This window comes from Harmonia axyridis, chromosome 3, assembly GCF_914767665.1.
Source record: "Harmonia axyridis chromosome 3, icHarAxyr1.1, whole genome shotgun sequence".
In the NCBI taxonomy this organism is placed as follows: domain Eukaryota; kingdom Metazoa; phylum Arthropoda; class Insecta; order Coleoptera; family Coccinellidae; genus Harmonia; species Harmonia axyridis.
The window spans coordinates 17276319-17298760 of record NC_059503.1 but is presented as its reverse complement, the minus strand read 5'-3'; the positions used below and the strand labels follow the sequence as shown (position 1 = coordinate 17298760).

Sequence of the window (22442 nt, the reverse complement as noted above, 5' to 3'; positions counted from 1 at the left end):
TTCAATAAAACCAAAATTTTACACGAAGGAGAGAAAAGTAAGCGATTAGATCTTTTAGAATGTTTAGAAATATCTTCAGCACATAAACAAAAATTGCCAATTGTGAACGATCAGCTGGAGTTCCGCTTATCTCCGGTGTTAACATCTGTTTTGTTTGATGTATAATTTGTACCGTTTATTATTCTGTTTAGTTTTGAGAATGGGGTAAAACCCGAAACATGCATGTCAACGTAATATAATATTTTATTAAATTTGTGAACGTATAGTCAAGTGTTTTTATTTATTCCTTAATTATTATTTATATAAAAAAATTTGTAGTCGGAGTATCCCTGTCAAGAACGAAGTTCTTTAGTCCACTTTCTCTATTTCATTATCGTAATGAGTTCATTACAGTACTAAAAACAGTGGTGTAATGAACTCATTACAGCATTGTTTTCAGTTATATTTTCGTTTTGTGGTTGTCTACACTGACTTCCAATCCTATTAAATTTCAACACATGTCAATTGTTAATATAATGTAATATGGATATAGTGAAATGATTTGCAACATTATTCGCAATTTCTCATAATTCTGGTGGTGTTCAATCGATTTCGTCACACATAATTCACGAACTTAATGCGTTAGTATAAATTATTTCAAAATTCAAAACGTGCGATTCAAAATTCCGTAATCTGTCAATTTTCGTAACAGTCACGCTAAGATGCAAAAATACAATACAAAAGTCCCTACGATGTATAATCCAAATTTTTCATTGAATTTCGACAATATTTCACAAAACTTGACTGAAATAGAGAAAATATCGTTTAATACTCGTTATAGAAAGCAATTCCAACACTCATGTTTTCGAATTTCGCATTCGTGTTTGAATAGATGCCCATTCTGCAACTTGTTTAGAATATACTATTCTTTTCTCTTTGCCGGTTCCCCTTTTGGTCATTAGATATCGTGCATGTAATCGATATTACATATTATTATGAATCTATTTCTGATGTACCAATTCATCATATGTATTGTGACTACGTTTCCAATTAATAAATTTCGAATATTTCAATAATAAAAATGGAAAAAAATCCTTACATTTTGGAAGTAGAAGAATGTGGAAATATCGGGAATTATTCGAATTCAAGAAATATCACAGGGTGTTTCAGATATTGTGTCGAAAATTTGTGAACAAAATTCGACAATAATTTGTGTTTTCCAAATTAGAACTATATTTTAATGTTTCCACATTCTTCTACTTTGAAAATGCTTTTAAAGTTTTTCTTAAAAGAGACGATGTCTGTATAAGTTTACTCATTATGCAAGTTGCGTTAAAGAAATATGTTCCAAAAATATCAAACTACAAAACTATATTCTATCTTGAATATAAGTGACTTATTAGTTCAAAGAAATCTGAAGTGAATTCAATCAAGATTAAAATTTCAGTGGATTATTATCACATTATCACTCTTACTATAATATTTGAAAATGAGGAAAGCATTGATCTTTTTTCGACGAAATTTCTACTCAGTGGATCATCTGTTTTCACTGAAATATTCGTTTTATTTTCAATATTTTATTTGCATTTTCAGTGGTTCTGATTACGCTCTCAAGAAGAAAATGAAATTTTTCACGAGGTGTTAAATTATAATTAGATACACATCCAAATGCAAATATTCATCTCGATCGAATCTGTACTTTCAAGTTTCTAGGTGTTTTGGCTCGAAATTTATCATGTTGTATACGGTCGGACAGAAACGAATTCAAGTTTATGGTTTTACGTTTTAATTGATTGGATAATTTTGGATGTATCGATTTTATCTTATTTCTTCCGTCAGAAAGAAAAAATTATTTTATGAGGAATTATCAATTGTTTTTGAAATTGTTGGAGACTAAATTAGATGATTTCAAATAAAATCATTAACTGAAAAATAATATTTATTGCTTATAAATAATTTACAAAAATTGTTTAATTTATTTCCAACTTAAAATAGATTTTTCTACACATTGAAGTGAAACACTTACAACGACTCTATTAAAATTCTCGTTAGTGGAATTTAAATTCTAATAAATAATAAATATTCAACAGTGATATTGCAGTTAGTTTCGATTTGAACTTCAATGAAAGATTTCCTCTCTACAAGCTAGTGTTGTCTCATTCGGTTTATGAAAATTGTAAAGCATACTCTATTTGAAATCACATAACATTAAAAAAACAGAAAATCTAACAATGTAAGTCTGATAACTAAATATTGTGCAAAAATTAATATAAAACATCTGACATTTGACTCTCTCATTAGTGTTGAATTGGGATGTAAGTTTCTCCAGCTGTAATTGCAGGTAATGGGGCTTCCACTGTTAGAACACCATCTTTACTTAAAGAGCTCTTGATTTGTTCTGGATTTGTGCCTTTGGGAAGGAGGAATTCTCTGTTATACTCCCTATAAACAGATTTTGACTCTGTTTTCTCTTCATGTTTGGCATGGACCTGTTTAGGAACAGAAGCATTGCTTTGAGATTCATTTGAATATAAAGTAAATGAATTACGAACTTTGTTTATGTAACTGGAAATGTGAATTATTTTTTTCTACATAGCATTTTTAATGCATATTGAACTTACCAACAATTTATTGTCTACAGTTTTGACTACTATTTCTTCTGGTGCATATTGGCTAACATCAAACCTCAATTTTAATTGTTTGTTATCTCCATCATTTTGAACCAAAGGAGAGTTCAAGTCATCGATCCATGTTCTGACTTCTCCAGGTCTTTGCGCTATATCTGATCCAGTGTTTTGTGTCGATGTGGTGGTGCTTGAAGAAACAATATTTTCAATTAATTTGGTAAAAACGTAAAAACATTTTAATTAATAATGAGTTTCAAAATTAGTCATTTGAAAAGTTATTCATAGTCTATAGTAAGTATGCAGAAAATGTTTGCTTTATCAACATTGCATGCTGTTTCTTCAATGCTAAAAATGTAATATATTCCAGACATCTTTGGAAATAACCCTTCATGTACTAATTATTATTCAAGAGATGGATAGCAGCTTTTCACGTTATTGATTCATTTTCTTCTTTCATTATGAACATATAGCTTTTACTCACAAACCAATTTAAACTGAATTGAAATTTGATTCACTCATGTTAAATCATAAAAATCCATAATCCTTTTTTACTCCTCTACTTTATATCAGTGTCTAATAGATTTCTATCATAAATTGAATTTCGTGAAATAAAATATTTGAAATTATTTTGAAGTTGTTTTCTATTACTGTTAGTCCAATTATAAGGCATTCTGTTCGAATTATCAAAATTGCAGTTAAAATTTTGACTGAAATTGAAATAGCTATATTTCGGTGTAAAATAATTTTTTTTCCATTAATTTTGTAAAATGTAAATTTTGAAGTAAAATACGAATATGTATCTCTCTTTGCGAATTTGGATGAGGTGCTAATAATATTAATTTAATACAAACCTGGACGTCTCACTCGACGTTTTCTCTCCACTTTTAGTTGACTCATAGTTGAAAGACATGCAAATATTGAAAGCCTTGTTAGATGTTAGATCCAAGCAGTACCTAATTTTCTACTCAAAAGGAATTTGTCAAGCTGAAATCATTTCTCTACTGGAAAAGGATAGTTTAAAATTTTTCTTGTTGCAATAATAATAATAAGCTTTAAGCAGCTGTAACTAAAATAAAAATGCCAAACTTTTTCTTTTCTCAGAGATTATAAATTAAAAATTTTGATTGGGGAAGACAATTTTGATTTTATATTCAACTATTCTCATTATTCTTCATCATCAAATAATAATTATGATGTTACACTTCATATGAGGTTCTTTAATAATTTTTAATAATGAAACTGTGGAAAATTTTTTAACCCATTCTGTTTAAAGTTTAAATAATAAAGTGGTGCGTACACCTGGAAAATAGAATTAGATTGGACACATTTGGTCCTATACTTTTTTCGGAAATTAAAAGAACTATTTGCATGAAATTTATTGAGAAAATATGAGAGGTACGTTATTTCAACAAATTTGACATTCTATAAATGCAAAATTGGCAGGATTTTAAGCTGTTTTACCGCAAAATCCTTGCCCCACTCAATCTGGAATTATAGCTTTTGTTGGGATTTTTTTTAATAACGCAGATTCATTCCTGCAGTGTGTTGAATAAAATATGATTTTGTCATAGGAATTTGATGTAAGAAGAAATTATACACCAAAGAACTCATTTTTTTATTCGTGAGTCAGGCATAATATTTTGTAAACATGGAAAATATATTTTGTTGATGATTTGATAGACAAACCTACAATCAATTCTCTATTAACAGTGCCAAATAGAGAAAATGTAATTGAATTAGATTCAATTTTAAAATTATCGTAAATAAGAAATATCGAAGTTAGAGGCTTCTAGAACTATCTCACCGAGTTATTTTAAGAAATATATGAATAGAATGGCATATATAACATTTAGCTGGCCGCACACGAAGTTATTTTAGATGTTAGCGGATTCATAATTTAAATTTTCAAATCAATATTGATCAATAAAACTCGCTCAGTTTTATGCAGTCTGGTTGCAATTCTAACTAAATATAAGCAATATCCTTGAAATTGCACTGAAAATGTAGCATTTCATATAAGTTTCTGAACAAATACAAAGAAAATTATGATTATTCTTTCGGAAAATTGGGACGTCCAAAGAAAATTTGATTCTTAAGTATCAGATGTCATATGAACTGCTCATAACTTTTATTTTTCCAATGTCAAGTGTAACCGGTACCGGAATACATTAAAATGGGTACCGATGCGCTGTTGCCATTTAAATTATCCAGAGGAGAGTTATGAAATAAGGAAATTTTCACTATTTTGATGGGAATGCAAGAATGATATGAAAATATAATTAATTCGTTTAGCACTAAAATTGCAACTTTTGCACTATGTTTTTCAATTTTTTCTTTTATCATATCCTCTTAACTTCAATGAAAAAAATATTCATTAAATAATAATTGGCTAATTAAATTTGCTGCGTTTGAGTCTCGAAAATTCATAATTCTGAAATTAAAAAAACATTGGTATTGATAAATTTTTTTTGCAAATAACCTTTTTTCTGGGGAAAGTAGTTCTAGATTGAACTCTGCAGACTTCAGACTTCAAAAATTTCAGGAGGGTTCAGTAAAACTTTTTCAATTCCAAAGGTTATTGTTAGAAAAAAAGACACAAAACGTTAAGTTAATACAATATGCTCAAGGAAAGATTGATATCCTTATTCAATATGAAAATACTTGAAATTCAGGGAAACTGACTATTCAATATAGGTAATCAAAAGATAAACTAAATGATGATGGTAGATTTGTTACTGATAACAACGAATGCGCTAATAATCTCAACGAAATCTATCCGAAAATTATTTTTAAATAAACTCTCGACAAATGACATCATCCCAAGGTGAAAGAACTCCAAATCGACAAGAACAGAAAGCTTCGTAGCGTGTTCTATTGTAGGCGGATGGTGAAACAGACCGTAATTTGAAATTCTCCGAATTAATTCATGAATCATTGAAGAATGTGCTTCAACTTAAAACATCCAACGGTATCTCATCTAAGCTCTTTTTTTAAAGGTCTCTCACTTCCTAAGAATTTCCACCTTTTACATATCTGTTAGAAATACCTCAATACACAATACTTTTTAAACAACAAATAAGGGATACAGATTTGTTTTAATATTATTTATCGAAACATGCTGATTGTGAAACTCGATGTTTTTATAATGTTTGATGGCCAATTTAGATAGGTACGTGAAATTATATGATGAGTCTTCATTGTATGCTTAGTTGAGATAATACGTTATACGTTTTCTATTGACCGATAACTGGTTTCCTTATGTTTACCTTTTATTGAAAAATATTTAATAAATCAACAGAGATCAGATGTACTCTCTGTTCTCAACGTTAAAAAAAATGAAACAGTACTTGAAGATGAAGTGTAGCCTACTTAATCTAGAAATCACTACGTATTTCAAGAATGATGATTGTTGTCTAGACTAGCTTAAAAATAATTATTCACATGTTGTAAACGATCTAGGAATTTATGAATTTCTACCGACAATTCCGCAGTGGATTTTATCCATCATCCCAACAACATTTTTGTTTGCAATTTATTGTGTCTCAATACATTATTTCCATGCTACTTATTCTGGTTTCCGGTTGCATCGGTTACAGAATCACGAATTAGGTAATTTCAAGGTGAAAAAATCGTTTTGTTGTAGCTTCCACTTGGTGACAAAATGTATGTGTAATGTTGAAGTCAAATGCAACCAACGACCTTCAAACGCAATAAAGATGATTCATCTCCTCAATTTAATTATTACCTAGTGACGCAATATTTTAATAGTGAGGCATTGAAAATCATTTTTCCACACTAAACATCAAACACTGAATATGTGATTGAATTGTTTACAATTCCTAGAGCTAATAGTATACGTGATCGAGGTAAACAATGTAAAATATATCCAGACAATGTAGATAGGTAATGTTGTCATAATTTATAATCAATGAGATATTTATGGTTTTCCTACTATTTTTTTGTATGATGTGTGATTTAATAATAAATTGAAAAAAATTTGTGCACTATTCTTTTTTTCCGAAGTAATTGAAAACTTTTTATGTGAATTATTCCACACTATTTCCGGAATATTGAATTTAATTTTGCTTGGGTACTATTCGAGATCAGATCATTGAATTGAATATTTCTAATATTTTTAAAAATAAGAATCTGCAATATAAAAGATTTCTAGGGATCTAAAAATGAGTTTTCGTTAATCATATAATCATAAATACCTAAGTATATCAGTATCTATTTAAAATATATCTTTACCTATATGTGTATTTTTTTTTGAGAAATTCTGTTGTATTATGTTTTTAACGACAGTTAAAGGTTATAAGAAAGATAATATTTCTTCAAAAAAATCAAGAATAATGCGTATAGTATCAAATTTCAAAAAATTAGTTCCTACAAATTAATATTTGTTGATATTCAACAATTGAATTAATGATTTTACAATATCTAAAGCTCAAAAAATCGAGATCGATACAATCTGGATATTACATAACAGATTTTCTTTTCCACATAATTTCCCCTAAATTTTAATAGTGGCTTTGCGCACTAGTACAATAGTATCTAATTGGATTTTATACAAAAGCCATTTGTTAGGGTGCAAACACCCCTAACGCAATACTATATCACCCCTTTTTAATATATTTGACACTTATTCATTTCGTGATACACCTTCAACGCTTCAACCTTTGATTCTAAATTGCAGCTGAAACTTTTTCTGGAATACTGGAGAATTTTATGTTTCAGATACTCCGTAACTGCTTCGTATTTTTGAAAATTTTCGCAGTGTAGGAAAATAAACACAATAAAATAGGTAGGTACTATATAGAGAAAATATTCACCAACCAAAATATTATCGATCTGTAATACGTGCTTTTCCGTTTTTCAGATATATTTAACAAAAAGTGAGATTATTCTTCTGTTCCGTTCATAGAAGGCGTGTCAGTTTCCCTTGGTTACAAAGATTGTATACATATTGAAGTGAAAATTTCATTTATCCGAATAATGAGAAAATTTGAAAACTCAAAGAAATCTTTTAGAGATTAAAATGATCATATTTTTTTTATCAATTTGAAAATCAAAATTACAAAAAATTTTGAGGGTGCTAATTTGAAGAGAATAATTTAAGTAGAGTGTTAAGGAGCAAACATTATAATTCCATTAGCGAAGTACCTGGTAGTGGATCTGAAGAAGTTGTTGGACTCCCTGTTCATCAATTCCGAACGGAATTTGCTCATTTCTTCTTCCATTTTACTCATTTCAGCGTCAAACCTTTCCCTGATGCTGCTGAATTCCGTATCAATAACACTGAAGTCTCCCAGTTTGATAGGGATGTTTCTCTTGTTTGCTTCGGCCATATCGATTCAAATTCGTTCACTGCACTTCACTGGCAACTGACACTTCGCTTAGCACTCTGTAAAAAGCCGGCTTTCGCACTGAAATTTTTAGTCGTATTAATATCGTATGGATTCTTCTCTTCTGCTATTCCATCCTATGTATCGTTTTAAATAGATTCAGGCTTTAGCACTTGCGCATTCCCACTCGATCGGCGTTGCCAAATGTGGAGAGGTTTTCCTTTATTATCAGACGATGGAAACTCGTCGATTTCTTCAAATGTAATTGCATTTTTTATTATTTTTTGATTTATATTTGAAACTTTATATCTCCGAAACTAATAGTTATAGGAATTTCCGGAAAATTTTCTACTGTCGTTTCATTCTTTGCATTAGGTACATTTCCTTAAGTTTTCATAATATTTTTAGCCCAATTCGTGGAAAAGATTGGGAAGGACCAATGCAGTGAAAAATCAGTTTTATATTAAATTCGATACAGAGCGCTCTTATAATTTTTAGAAGAGTCAAAGTTGAAAGATTTCGGTATGACAGATTTCCACAACAAAAATTTTGTCATCGGCTTGGAAAAAATAAAGTCTTGAAAAAATATTAAAAATTGAAAAAAAAAGTGTATATGGAACGCTAATTTTTGAAATATAGTATTGATTCGAAACCAATCATAAATATGAGATATTTTTGATGATGAGTGTATTCGCATATAATTTTATGGGATTCATTCAAGATCACGGAGAGGTTATCATTTATGTATATTTATTTTCATTGAATGGAAGAGGTTTTATTTTTGATCTGGATTCATCGATGTTTTTATAATCGAATTAAACGAATGAAATATTTCATCTTTTTTGCGAGTCTGTTCCATGTGAACAGAGGGCCCAAATATCTGTAACTTTCGAGAGTAATCTCAAACAATTTGGTTTGATTCTCGAATGAAGAATTCTGGGTGTATTTGATAATTCTCGAATGGAATGTACGAGAGACTTAAAATTTTTGGCATTGGTTTGAAGTTCGTTAATAGGCAAAGTCCGTTAGATGGTTTCGGAGTTATTACCATATCAAATCTTGTTTTCACACTTATTGAATAAAGCCTGGAATTCGCCAATAAATTACAAAATGGCGAAACTAATGTTCATGCAAAATTTGGTTAAGATCTTAAGATTAATCTTTCATATAAAATTCTAGTGGTAAATTGTCCACGATCGAGCAGCGTTGGAAGAAGTCAGTACCAGTGGCGTACCCAGACATAAGCTTTGGAGGGGATAAAGAAAAAAAATCTTCAAATTTTCCTTCTTTTGAAGAAGTTTTCCAAAGAAGTTTGCTTACTCATAATAAGATTGTGACATATTAGGTTGTTAAATATAATGGATATTCCTCCTGGGGGGATATATCCCCCTTATCCCCCTTTGGGTACGCCACTGGTCAGTACCTATTTGGATGGGTGTTATACAATTTTATACATAATATGTAATATTCTAGAGGAAATAATGTGACTTTTAGGGAAAAGGAAAAGTGTAAATAAAAAGATGAAAAACGCACAAAAGTTCCATATTTCATTCAAATGTTTTTTTCGAAATTTATTTATTTATATACTTATCTGGAGGAAAATGATGAATGTTTTCCATCATTCTTGACCATTCTCCATTGATGATTGAAATTGAATGGAGTAAATAATCATAATTCTAGTTGACATGTAAGGGTTCAGTGGAATTATGTTAAGAGGACGCATTAATAGGTCATTGACCAAAATATGTACAGCTACGTTGTTGTAGTGCCTTTGATTATGCTTCAAGATTCAAAGCAGTGTATATTGGGGAAGGTAGTTTCCACTGGAATGAAGTCTCAGTGAGACATCAACAAACAGAATATCTAATTAGATGAAATTTGGTGTCTCCATAATTATTCTTATAACAACAATATAAGCTCGGTACCCAATACTATCTTATCAGTTTGATTGCGACATTTCAGACTGGCAGCTTCTGATGTAGTGATTCTGTATTGGGAACCAGTTCGAAATGGCCCTCTCGAAAAGCCATCGCGTACTCTGTAATACCGTCAATTATTTTAGGAAAGAATCGGCCATAGTGAGATTTCTTCATAAAACTTTGCAGTGCAAAAAGTGTTTAACTCCAGAAACAGTTAACCCAAATTTCAGAGGACTTGAATATGCTATAACCGGACCTCTTCTACAGAAAGCTATCGAGATAGAAAGGGAAATTTCACAGGTACAAATAATGTTACTTTACAAAAAATAACAATTTCTTCACTCAATGATGAATCTTATAAAAACATCAAACTATTTTATGTTTCAACGAGAATTATCAAAAATTCTTAATTCCCAAACTATTACAGATGTGATTTGTATTCGATATCGTTGAATCAACATATTTTTAATCGCATGATGAAATTATCATGTTCATTAGAAGATTTTGGTCTTCATAATGTCGTTATCTAAAATTAATTTTGGAAAATACATAAAGAGTTCACAATTATTTTAGTCTTCAAACTTTTTTTCTGTATTTTGTCGGATACATTTATTTCGATTCAGAGAGGAAGATAGTGTCACTAACAATTTTATTATTTTTTTTTAAGCACGAGATAAAGAAACAAGAAATAAAAAGTCATTAAATATAGTGAAGAATTATCTTCAATTTTCTACATTCTGAAATGATTGGTTAAACATGTTCCTACAATCAAGAATTGAATATTCTCTGGAGTCTGGAATTCTGATATTTTCATAATATTATTTTCATTTCAGGGACACAAAAAAAAATTCGAAAATGTGATGCGTTTGAATATAGGAGATGCCCAATCTCTCGGTCAACCTCCGATAACTTTTCTCCGTCAGGTTTTGACCCTGGTAACTTATCCAGATTTGATGAACGATAAAACATTTCCTGAAGATGCCAAACTAAGAGCTAGAAATATTTTAGAGAAATGTCCAGGTGGTTCAGCTGGTTCCTATTCAGATGCATGTGGAATGGAAATTATACGAAGACAAATAGCGAAGTACATAGAAAAAAGAGATAACGTAGCTAGTCACTGGAGAAATTGCATGATGGGTCAAGGTTTGTACTTTTTCCAATTACTGAGACATATTCTGATGAAGAAAGAGGAAACAATTGAAATATGGAGTCGTATGAAAAAATTTACAATACCCACTAAAAAATTTGGAGGAGAATACATAAGCGTCTAACTTTGCTTCGGCAGTTTCTTTTTATGAAATTCGAGGCTTTATTGTAAAACACTGATTATACATTTATGATTCGAAGTATTGTCCATCGCTGACCTCTACTTTCTCCCATATTTCGGGCAGCGTACGAATCCCGCATCAAAAAATCTGGTCATTTTTTAAACGATCCACGAATTGATCCAATTTTTCACTACTTCATAAGACCGTAAGTGCTGGTCAGCTAGGCTGTGTTCCATTGATCGAAACAAGTGATAGTCCGAGGGAGCAACGTTTGAAGAATACGGCGAGTGGAGTACTTCCCATTTCAACGTTTTCAAGTATGTTTTGACCACTTTCGTAACATGGGGTCGTGTATTGTCATGCTGTAAAATCACTTTATTATGTCTCTCGTTGTATTGCAGTGGTTTGTCTTTCAATGCTCGGCTCAAATGCATTAATTGCGTTCGATAACGATCGCCTGAGATTGTTTCAGTCGGTTTTAACAGCTCATAATACACTACGCCGTGCTGGTCTAACTAAATACTGAACATCGACCTTGGAACCGTGAATATTCGGTTTGGCCGTCGACGTGGAAGCATGGCCGTGATATCCCCATGATTTTCTGCGCTTGGGATTATCGTAAGTAATTGCACAAGTGCATCAAAATTACCGATAATTTTGCATGACAGCGTGTTGTCATAAAAACTGCATGAGTTCATTTTCATTTTTGGAGAAAGAGCCCGACACCGAAGGTGGAGGGCTCTTTCTCCAAAAATGAAAATGACCGAATGCAGTTTTTCAGGGAAAACACGCTGGAATGCGAAATTATCCGGTCATTTTGATGCACGAGTGTAATTCGGGGGAATATTTCCCGAATAAACTGTTTCATCACTTGTCAAACTGATGTAGAATGGAATTGCCATAGATTCGAACTGTGTAAGATGCATAGAAACTATGCATCTATGAACAGAACAATTATCGCAGTGCAGTTTCGCTTCCTACAATGCAATTATCGCTGTAATTTTCGATAATTGTTCTCCAGATACATAGAATTTTTGACAGGAGGGAAATATTCGTAATGAACCCATTTTTCGTCTCCAGTCACAATGCGATGCAGAAATCCCTTCCGCCTTTGCCTTTCAAGCAGCTGTTCACAAGCAAACAAACGCCGTTCAACATCTCTCTCAACTCGTACTGCACCCAATTTTCTTTCTGAATCATTCTTATGACTTTCAGGCGTTTTGAAATGGCTTGTTGCATCAATACTAATGATCCTGTCAATTCTTGTTGGGTTTGACACGAGGTTTGATCAATGTCTCCAATTCTGCATCTTCAAAAACCTTCTCTCTTCCACCGCCATGGTGGTCTTCGACGTCAAAATCACCGTTCTTGAAGCGGTGAGACCACTCTCGGCACATTCTTTCACTAATAGCGGCCTCACCATAGGTTTTCGAGAGTGTTCGATGATCCTCAGTCGCAGTTTTCTTCATATTAAATCAGAAAATTGAAACCTCTCGCGAATGACTTGAATTTGGCTCTTTAGCTGACATGTTTAATCTAGGATAACTTTATGATGCAGTCACAAATCGACCAATATTTCGATGGCGTTATGTTTATTTACGAATATCCAAGCTTATTGAATGATATCTATGATCTATTTATTTCGACTACCACTTACCGCTACAGCCATCTATTGCAAAGCGGCGGAAGCAAAGTTATACACCAATAGTCGATGTGAAATATTATATTCATACTGTATTTCTAAAATTTCTTCCTTATTATGGCTTATTGCTTATAGGAGCGGCTGACATGGCAAAGAAGTTTCTGACTATACTGCAATTAAGTAAAGATGGATTAGAGACAGGTATTTTAAATCCAGTACCAGAATATCCGTTCTATTCCTCAACAATCGCTGAGTTAGGATTGAAACGAATAGATTATTTTTCAGACGAAGATAACCAATGGAATGTAAATATAAATGAACTTCAGGTGAGCTAATATTCTCGATAACATATGCAGTTATATCAACATTTGTGTTGAATTTTCAGAGAGCCATAGATGAAGCTAAATCCAGGTGTAATCCTAGAGCTATTATTGTGATCAATCCAGGGAACCCTACTAGTCATGTATTAACTAAAGAAAATATGGAAGAAATAGTCAAATTTGCTTTCAGGGAGAATCTTATAATTATCGCAGATGAAGTTTATCAAAATAACGTAATCAAAGATGATTGTGATTTCATTTCTTTCAAAAGGGTGAGTATCTCAGAGGTAGCAAACATCTGTGAAACCGATCTTCTTTGTGTTATACAGGGTGATTCCGGAGGAGACCGTCAGATTTTAGGAGAAGTTTACACTAGCCAAGGCAGTTTCGAAACAATGTTTGGTTTATGGTTGGGGGCCTTTATTGAGAGTCTATAAAGTGATTTGTCCGATTCGACCGATTTTTCTTTTATTCATAATTTTGGTATGGCTTGATGAATATTGATGAAATTTTCAGTGTAGAACAATATGATTGTCATATATATATGATTTTTCAAAAATACAGGTCAGAATATATATGCCATGGAGTGAAATAAAGATAGTGTTCATCTTTAAAAATTTCGTCTAGGAAAACTGGACGTGTGCCAAAAAAAATAAAAACGCTCCAGTAATGCAAACTTATGGTAGAATCTGAAGCAGGTAGCGAATTTTTGAAAACGGAATGTACAAGGTGTTTTTTCAACCTGAAAATTTAATCTGAACTTATCATAACTCTCACCCTGTATTTCTGGGGAATTGTTGGAATTATTGAAAGTAGACAATCGTAGTGTTCTACACTGAAAATTTCATCAATATTGATCAAGCCATACCAAAGTTATGAATAAAAGAAAAATCGGTCGAATCGTACAAATCACCCTGTAGACTCATTAAAGGCCCCCAACCATAAACCAAACATTGTTTCGAAACTGCTTTGACTAGTGTAAACTTCTCCTGAAATCTGACGGTCTACTCCGGAATCACCCTGTATATTCTGATAATGTCATAAAAACTGGATAGAAATTGTAATTTTTGGACATTCTGAAAGCAGACAACATTTCCAATGACTAAAAGTATTTTTGGGCACTCGTTCTATCACAGTGTCTCTATTTTCTGTTTTATCTCGCATTTTTCAAATATGTAGGTACCATAAAAAAGTTTTTATGTTCAATTGAAAGGTACTCATTTATTGTCCTTATGAATTTGCTTCTACAATTTTGTTACTAATTTCAGATATTAAATGATATGGGAAAGCCTTATAGTGACATGGAACTAGTCAGTCTTATGTCTGTGTCAAAAGGTGTTTTTGCAGAAAGTGGAAGTAAATGTGGATACGCTGAAGTGATAAATCTAGATCCAGAAATTCCACCAATGTTTGTCAAGTCTTTGAGCGCTTCGTTGTGTCCTTCTGTTTTAGCACAGACAACTGTATATAGTTTAGTGAATCCACCCAACCCTAATGAACCGAGTTATGAGCAGTTTGAACATGAGAAAAATTCTATTATTGGTGGTTTGAAGGTGGGTACAACTATTGAGTATTGAAGTACTTCCGAATTTTGATCCAGGAATGGTCTCAAACGATGAGTTCAAATCTGTCCTTAAATTCGATACTGTTTGTCCAGCCGGCAGTAAACACGATAACTACCGGATGAAAGGACCAAGAACCATGAAATTTTCAGGATAGGTTCAGATCTCGTTTGCCGCGGTTAAGTTTGTTGATGAGTGAAATCCGACAAGAGGTTCCCGATATAGAATAATAATTCAAAGCCCCATGTGAAATTTCATGTGAATCGCTTAATTAGAACCATAGAAAATACAAGAAGAATATTGAAAAGACATAGGTACCCAAAATTTTCGAGACCACAAAACCGACGGAGTTTAGATTATGGCCGTTGATATAAATTACCAATTTCAACCTTCATACGAAATTTCAAGCTGTTCACATAATCAGAACCATAGAAAATTCAAGAAAAATTTACTTGATATAATATTTTTTTTTTGACAAATTCGCAGAATCTAATTTTTTTACAGTGTAGCTATATCTGGAAGAGAATTTATTCGGAAATTTGAAATAAGATCTGCTTTAAATATTGAATTATACCTCATAAACTCAAGAAGGTTCAATGAATTCTGTAATTTTTCACAGATGAGTGCTTCTATCGTTGAAGAGTCGATACATTCTTTGGAGGGAATGAGCTGTAACCCAATAGAAGGTGCGATTTTTTTCTATCCACGTATAAGGTTACCTCAAGGTGCAATCGAGAAAGCAGAGAGGATGAAGTTATCACCTGATGAGTTTTACGCTATGGAATTATTGCAAGAAACAGGGATCTGTGTGGTGCCAGGTTCTGGATTCAAACAAAAACCGGGTACTTATCACATTCGTATGACCCTACTTTCTGATCCTAATATGGTTCACAAAATCATGGAAAGATTCAAGAAGTTCCATTTCAAGTTTATGAAAGGTTTTTCCCCATAACGAAATAATTCTGATCAATTGTTTGAAACTTAATTGAGTAATACCCGTCAGGCCTCACCTAGATACCTTATATTTAATGAATGTATGTACATGTTTATTTTGTATATCCCAATTCTCCTCCTGTATAGTGGTTATTGTGTTCCGTATTTTAATACTCATTTTTGAAATAAATATTCCAAATTCATTAAAGAATTATCATTTTAATAAGTCGCATTTTGTCTATTTCCCGAAATATTCCATCATCTAAGTTTTCATGCTATAACATATATTTTTTTTGTGGTGTGGACTCTTTGATAGTTCTAAAGATGGCATTGTATGTTGCACAATTCTCGGCAGAATGACATGATTCCGTTTCCTAAGTGGTTTACGCACCTCATACACTAATGCTCTCTGTGACATGCAAAAAATATTACGTTTATTATTATTACGTTTTAAATTGATGTTTAAGACGATAGTTTGTTATGGAGATCAGGCATATGTAAGTTGTATTTTTATTAAATTTCTCAATTTAGCTCTCTCAAATAATTGATTGTTCATTTGGAATTCTTTAAATCATTGGGTTCTTCAGTTCACTTCACAATGCATAGTCAACACAATTTAATTCTTCATTATTTCAAGAATACTTTTTATGCACAAGTGATAAATAGTATAATGTTTGGACTTCAATAGTAATAGTCCTTACAAATGTTAAGACTTAAAGAAACTATAAAACTGTGATGGTAGATGATGAAAGCCGCCATTCATACTAAACTTGATTCTCATGCCAAGTTAATTGAAATTTCAATTTTTGAGAATAACAATTCTCAATATAATACCTACTCTACAGAATGATCTTAAAATGGAGATAGAAAAAAAGACAGATTCCTCCATTTTGAGAAAAAGAGTCCAATAAACAAAGACCTCCAAACGTTTTATTTTCGAGATACAGGGTGCTAAGGTTTGATTATTTTTCAATTTTATTTCTCATACCACCTTCCCTCCACAAGGTATTCAACCTTTATTTGGTATAGTGACTACAAGAAACACCCTGTATCTCGAAAACAAAGCGTTTGCAGGCCTATGGTTATAGGACTTTTTTTCTTAAAATTGTCCAAGGAATCTCTCATTTTCCTTTGAACCTCCAATTTAGGAGTATAAAATTTTTATTAATTATGTAATTTCGTACTTCTCCATAAAAATTTCTAGTGTGGACTACAATTAAATTTGGTCGTTATCTGTTCGGAGTGGGCTACAAGATGTATAAGGTGCGTTAACAACTTATATTATCGTAAAAAAATAAATGTTTGTAGATTTGATTTCTTAATTTTGATTAATGTTTTCAATCATTAATGTTTACTCAGAATAGTTCTGGGTATTGTGAACGGAACAATATATGTAAATGAAATAAAATAAAATAAATAACACTTGACTATACGTTTCACAAAAAAAAATGAAACGTATAGTCAAATGTTTTATTTATTTTTTTTTATTAATATTGAAAGTATGTTTCACCAAGGGATATGCGAGGAATCAATTTCGAACAAATGAAATAAGTCCAAACGTTGGCTAGTGATTTGTTTTTGGTAGGTAATTATAAGATTCATTTTCATGAAATTTCAAAATAAATCGTTTTTTGATCATACTGAACAAAATATTCTTTACTATCTAGAGGGTTATACATTGTCATATTCAATTGAGCTATACATTGTCATATTCAATTGCATGATAGTTAACCATTCTTAATGTAATCCTATCTTATCAGTTAGTTCGATTGTGAAATTTCTGACTGACAACTTTAGATGTTATTATTTTGAATTGAGAATCAGTTCGAAATGATCCCCTCAAAAGGCCATTGTGTACTCCGTGGTACCAATGAAAAGTTGCAATGCAAAAAGTGTTTAACTCCAGAAACAGTTAATCCAAATTACAGAGGACTTGAATATTCTCTGTCCGGACCTGTACTGCAGAAAGCTATTGAAATAGAAAAGGAAATTCTGGAGGTAAAATAAAGAAAAACCTAATTTAAAAAAAATAATGCGAACTGTTTTCAATACTTTAATATTTCAACTTTTTATTTTATAACGAATGTCAAGCTGAACCCACAGTTCAAAATTATAAGGACTTTGACTATTGAATTCAATATCAATTTGTCCTTGATATTAGTTTTCAAAATGGAATTATTTTAAATTTGATCACTCGAATTCTACTAATTGATAAGAAAATGAAAAACAATGCTCATTTTGCAAAATAGTTCATTATTTTCCTAAATTCCGCACTTTATCGTGAATCATACATTTTTTATACCAATATCTGTTTTTACCTATATTTTTGGGCGCCTAGTTCTGATGTCTTCCATTTCAGGGGCACAAAAAAAAATTCAAAAATGTGATACTTCTGAATATTGGAGATGCTCAATCTCTTGGTCAACCTCCATTAACCTTTCCTCGTCAGGTTTTGAGTCTGGTAGCTTATCCAGATTTGCTAAGAGATAAAACATTTCCGGAAGATGTTAAACTAAGAGCTAGAGATATTTTAGAAAATTGCCCAGGTGGATCAGCTGGTTCTTATTCGTACCTTTGTGGAATGGATATTATACGAAAAAAAATAGCGACGTATATAGAAAAGAGAGATAATGTAGCGAGTAATTGGGAAAATATTATAATTGGCCAAGGTTTGTAAAATTTTTTCAATTATAGGTTGATAAAAAATCCCGATGAAGAAATTGAAGAATATATAAGATTTGTTGAATTTATATTATGCTGAAATATATTCAATATCGGATTTTGGGAATAGTGTCTAAACTAAAATTAATATCCAAAATAAATTTTAAAAAAACCTACAGTATATACTGTATTTTCCAAATTTATTTTTTGTTTGATTTCACTTATAGGAGTGGCTGACATGGCAAAGTTGTTCATGAGTTTATTGAAATCAAATAAATATGGATTAGCGGCAGGAATTCTAAATCCAGTACCAGAGTGTCCATTCTATTCCTCAATCATAGCCGAGTTAGGGTTGAAACGAATAGACTATTTTATAGATGAAGACAACCAATGGAATATAAATATAAATGAACTTCAGGCGAGCTCATATTCTCAATAAAATATGTAGTTTTAACGACATATCCATTAAATTTTTAGAGAGCTATCGATGAAGCTAAATCTAGATGTAACCCTAGAGCTATTATTGTGATCAATCCCGGAAACCCTACCTGTCATATATTAACCAAAAGCAATATGGAAGAAATAGTTAAATTTGCATTCAAGGAGAATCTTATAATTATTGCTGATGAAGTTTATCAAAATGACGTACTGAAAGATGATTGTGATTTCATTTCTTTCAAAAGGGCAAGTATGAAGGAACTCACAACCTTTTATATGAAAAACCACAAGAGCTTCGACTATTTCTCGCTATTGTTAAATGACCCATTCAGAAGCTCTAGTCAAGTTCGAATATTAAATAAATCGAACTTCAACCTTGACTTTGGCCTCATCCGTCATTTCAGATTTTGAACCCTTCATTGCCTTTTTGAAATAGCCCAATTAAATTCCACCCTTGCTTGAATCAATCTCATAAGTTTTTTATTTTATAAATCAACTGAGTTGCTTCAAATAAATGGATAGACTTATCGCAAAAATTCAATCACTTGTGGTTTAACTACTGATTATTTCATCAAATTGATATTTGTTTTCATTGCATTTTATTAAACTTACTTACCACCTAGTCCATTACATCTATAGATACCGGTTTAATTTTCTATTGTCCAAGTTTTTACGCTGCTGTTACCTATTTCAGATATTGAATGATATGGGAAAGCCTTATAGTGACATAGAACTAGTGAGTCTTATGTCTGTGTCAAAAGGTGTTTTTGCAGAAAGTGGAATTAAATCTGGATATGCTGAGTTTGTAAATCTAGACCCAGAAATTCCTCCAATGTTCGTCAATTTGGCTAGTGCTTCCTATAATCCATCTGCTTTAGCACAATCAACTCTATACAGTTTGGTGAATCCACCCAAACCTAACGAACCAAGTTATGAGCTGTTTAAACATGAGAAAAATGTCATTATTGGTGGTTTGAAGGTAGGCATTATATGTACAAAACTGGACAATAGCTGTTAGTATGATTCATTTGATATGTTCTGATCTCTCTGTTTGTCTCTAATCAATTCTATAGTTATTTGTTTTACTAGACAGGAAAGTAGTAGATTGACTGTCGCTGCTGATAGTTCATATAGCCGAGCGAATTCAGCCAAAACCAGTCAATCTACTGCCAAGTGGAACATATAATTTTTTCTCCGATTGTTTATAATGATATATGTATGTAGGATACTGTATTCGGAAATTATTAAAATCACAATAATTTGATTTGATACAAACCGCAATTGTTAGAATTATTGGTTACTATGGAAATGTATATCTCCATAAGAATTATAGTTGAACAACTTATGTAATGTTTTATTCCCATTAAGACTAATCATTTTGCTCCCTAGGCAGTAAAGTAATACTTTGCTGATTGATATGTATCTGCAATATTAAAATTTGCAGTTAATCGAATAAGAACCGATTTCTTCTAAATTCATCTCGGGGCGCTTGAAAGGGCGTTATAAGCTCAGTCTTTTCCCGAGAGATGCGTATAAAAAAAAAAAAAAATAAGAAATAATTTCTTTAGAGACTTGTTTCGATAATTGGATTATTCGTTGGCGAAAGTCAAATATTTTGAAAGGTGTCTTCGAGGAAAATGAAATTGCAATACATCTGAAAAAATACTAATACGTATTAACAACACTTGATTTTATAATATTTCTCCCGAACTCAGCAAGGTTCATTGTTCAATGAATTCTACACTTTTCCACAGATGAGTGCTTCTATCGCAGAAGAATCGATACATTCTTTGGAGGGAATGAGCTGTAACCCACTAGAAGGTGGGACTTTTTTCTATCCACGTCTTATGTTACCCCAAGTTGCCATCGAGAGAGCGGATAGGATGAAGTTGTCGCCTGATGAGTTTTACGCTATGGAATTATTGCAAGAAACGGGAATCTGTGTGGCACCTGGTTCAGCATTTAAGCAGAAACCTGGTACTTACCATATACGTATGACTCTTCCTTCTGATCCTGAGATGGCCCATGAAATTATGGAAAGATTCAAGGAGTTTCATTTTCAGTTTATGAAAAGTTTTTCCTGATAATGATATAGTTCTTGTTAATAATAGTTTGGAAACTCAATTGAAAATTAACATACATAATTGTACATTGTACTGAAGACTGAGGATTTTATCTGTCTCAGATCTCAAGAACTGCCTAATCCAAGTTAGCTGGTTTGAAGTGCTAAAAATATTTTGTCCACCGCGTAGAGTCATTTCTCTATAATCTTGGATACAGAGATGAAATGAGGAATTCCTTCTTCAGGCAGTAGATCTTCTTCTTAGACTGTTTATTCTTAAATGTATTTTATTCATACATATGTATGTGCATAGTTATGAAGATAAAAAGGAATCAAATAGCAAAATGCTCAAAGGTAATACCCGGAGTCCTTCAAATTTTATCGATAATTCTTCTTTCCTACGAAAAGTTGTTTATTTGCCAAAAAATATGAGAATAAACCGATTGATTGATAGATAAAATCACTCGTCCTAACGATCTTGTGATTTTATCTAAATTCGGTTCGTTTGAATGTTTTTGCCTCAAATAAACAAGTTTGAGTGATGAAAATAAAAAATTATCTGATAAAATCAGAAGAACGAGTTGTATTTAGGAAGATTAATTTTTTCAACAACTTAAAGATTCAATATTCTCTTGGGTAATGCACTGAATCGGTTTTTGTTAATTTTTCTATAAACGTCGAAGCACTTTGAGCTGTCAACCATGACAAATTCAAGTCAAAATTTGACGTTTTAATGTAAACAATGTATTTAAACAGAGTATTATCTATGAGGAAGCATTGTTATCAGTATAATCCCGGATGATTGCTAGAATATAATATTAATGCATTGCTATTAGTTGAAACCACCAAAATGTCAGATTTTGACATTTAGACCAGTGGTCATACTCTCCAAAATACATATATATTATAACTGAGAATGCTTTTTATAAATTAAATGAGTAGGTACCACTACTTAAATTTCAGTTGAGTTTTCTCCTATGTCATAAATTGTTCGTTTTATGTTTACCTACGTATCTAATATTTTATCTCATTTTTATCATTCGTTGTCATTGTGAATCCTATCAGGACCTTAACTAACATGTGTATTCTTGTACAAATAAATATTCATAAATAAATATCAACGAAAGTTTTATTACAGAATTCAACGTCCGATTTTTTATATAGCACCCAAAATTTCAATACCATGATACTGAACAATATATTCATTGCAACAAAATCTCAGACTGTATATTTTTGAATTTTTATTTCAGATCTGGGATTACTTTTTTTATCATTTGCGGATCCAATCGAGTTGAAAATTTGTGTGCATCTACAGAAAATTCATACAGAATTTCGTGAAAAATGACGAAAGCGCTGATGTTTAATCGGGAACTTCAGAGCACTCGTCATCCATGAGCCAAATGCGCTCTCAGAAACCACATAAGTACACTTAAATATAGTATGAATGAACGAGCGCCTGATTTTTTAAATTATATTCCTTGATTTGAATCCTTCGAAATTAGGTATTCGTTCGGATTTACAACAACAAAAATAAATATGATGTAGCAAATTTGTAACCGAAATGTAGAAAAACCAAATTCCGAACCGAATTAATAATTCAGGAACTGAAAATGAAGAAAACAATGAAAATAAAAAATGGAGCTTAATTATGTGTTTCTTCCTCCAGAAGAGTAAGACATCACAAAA

At 31.7% G+C, this 22442-nt stretch overlaps 3 protein-coding genes across 4 annotated transcripts; 2 read left to right on the top strand and 1 right to left on the bottom strand.

Annotated features, from left to right (window-relative positions):
- Nucleotides 1–1900: 1900 nt before the first annotated feature.
- Nucleotides 1901–8089, bottom strand: LOC123677104 (heat shock protein beta-1). Of its 2 annotated transcripts, XM_045613586.1 has the most exons (4): nucleotides 7770–8087; nucleotides 3458–3514; nucleotides 2601–2793; nucleotides 1901–2468 (listed from the first exon to the last, which is right to left on the bottom strand). In XM_045613586.1, the coding sequence occupies exons 1-4, from the start codon at nucleotides 7952–7954 to the stop codon at nucleotides 2277–2279; spliced, it is 627 nt and encodes a 208-aa protein (XP_045469542.1). In that variant the 5' UTR covers nucleotides 7955–8087; the 3' UTR covers nucleotides 1901–2276. The 2 variants fall into 2 exon arrangements, with proteins under 2 accessions (XP_045469542.1, XP_045469543.1); XM_045613587.1 differs by lacking the exon at nucleotides 3458–3514 and having other exon boundaries at nucleotides 7770–8089.
- Nucleotides 8090–9843: 1754 nt separating this feature from the next.
- On the top strand, nucleotides 9844–15818 carry LOC123677101 (alanine aminotransferase 1-like). The gene is made up of 6 exons (XM_045613584.1): nucleotides 9844–10170; nucleotides 10704–11013; nucleotides 12916–13106; nucleotides 13166–13372; nucleotides 14369–14653; nucleotides 15282–15818. The coding sequence occupies exons 1-6, from the start codon at nucleotides 9961–9963 to the stop codon at nucleotides 15612–15614; spliced, it is 1536 nt and encodes a 511-aa protein (XP_045469540.1). The 5' UTR covers nucleotides 9844–9960; the 3' UTR covers nucleotides 15615–15818.
- A 1545-nt stretch (nucleotides 15819–17363) lies between these two features.
- LOC123677102 (alanine aminotransferase 2-like) lies at nucleotides 17364–21871 on the top strand. The gene is made up of 6 exons (XM_045613585.1): nucleotides 17364–17593; nucleotides 17955–18264; nucleotides 18484–18674; nucleotides 18734–18940; nucleotides 19389–19673; nucleotides 20449–21871. Exons 1-6 carry the CDS (start codon nucleotides 17426–17428, stop codon nucleotides 20776–20778), a joined length of 1491 nt encoding a protein of 496 aa, XP_045469541.1. The 5' UTR covers nucleotides 17364–17425; the 3' UTR covers nucleotides 20779–21871.
- Nucleotides 21872–22442: the final 571 nt, after the last annotated feature.

Excerpts from the sequence above, each read along its gene's own strand:
- LOC123677104 (XM_045613586.1), bottom strand. The coding sequence starts at position 7,954 with ATGGCCGAAGCAAACAAGAGAAACATCCCTATCAAACTGGGAGACTTC. Across the intron at positions 2,794-3,457 it reads ACGTCGAGTGAGACGTCCAG|CACCACCACATCGACACAAA; the intron begins GTTTGTATTAAA and ends TGTTTCTTCAAG. Across the intron at positions 2,469-2,600 it reads CTGTAGACAATAAATTGTTG|GTCCATGCCAAACATGAAGA; the intron begins GTAAGTTCAATA and ends GTTCCTAAACAG.
- LOC123677101 (XM_045613584.1), top strand. The coding sequence starts at position 9,961 with ATGGCCCTCTCGAAAAGCCATCGCGTACTCTGTAATACCGTCAATTAT. Across the intron at positions 10,171-10,703 it reads TAGAAAGGGAAATTTCACAG|GGACACAAAAAAAAATTCGA; the intron begins GTACAAATAATG and ends TTTTCATTTCAG. Across the intron at positions 13,373-14,368 it reads ATTTCATTTCTTTCAAAAGG|ATATTAAATGATATGGGAAA; the intron begins GTGAGTATCTCA and ends TACTAATTTCAG.
- LOC123677102 (XM_045613585.1), top strand. The coding sequence starts at position 17,426 with ATGATCCCCTCAAAAGGCCATTGTGTACTCCGTGGTACCAATGAAAAG. Across the intron at positions 18,265-18,483 it reads AAATATTATAATTGGCCAAG|GAGTGGCTGACATGGCAAAG; the intron begins GTTTGTAAAATT and ends TTTCACTTATAG. Across the intron at positions 19,674-20,448 it reads TCATTATTGGTGGTTTGAAG|ATGAGTGCTTCTATCGCAGA; the intron begins GTAGGCATTATA and ends ACTTTTCCACAG.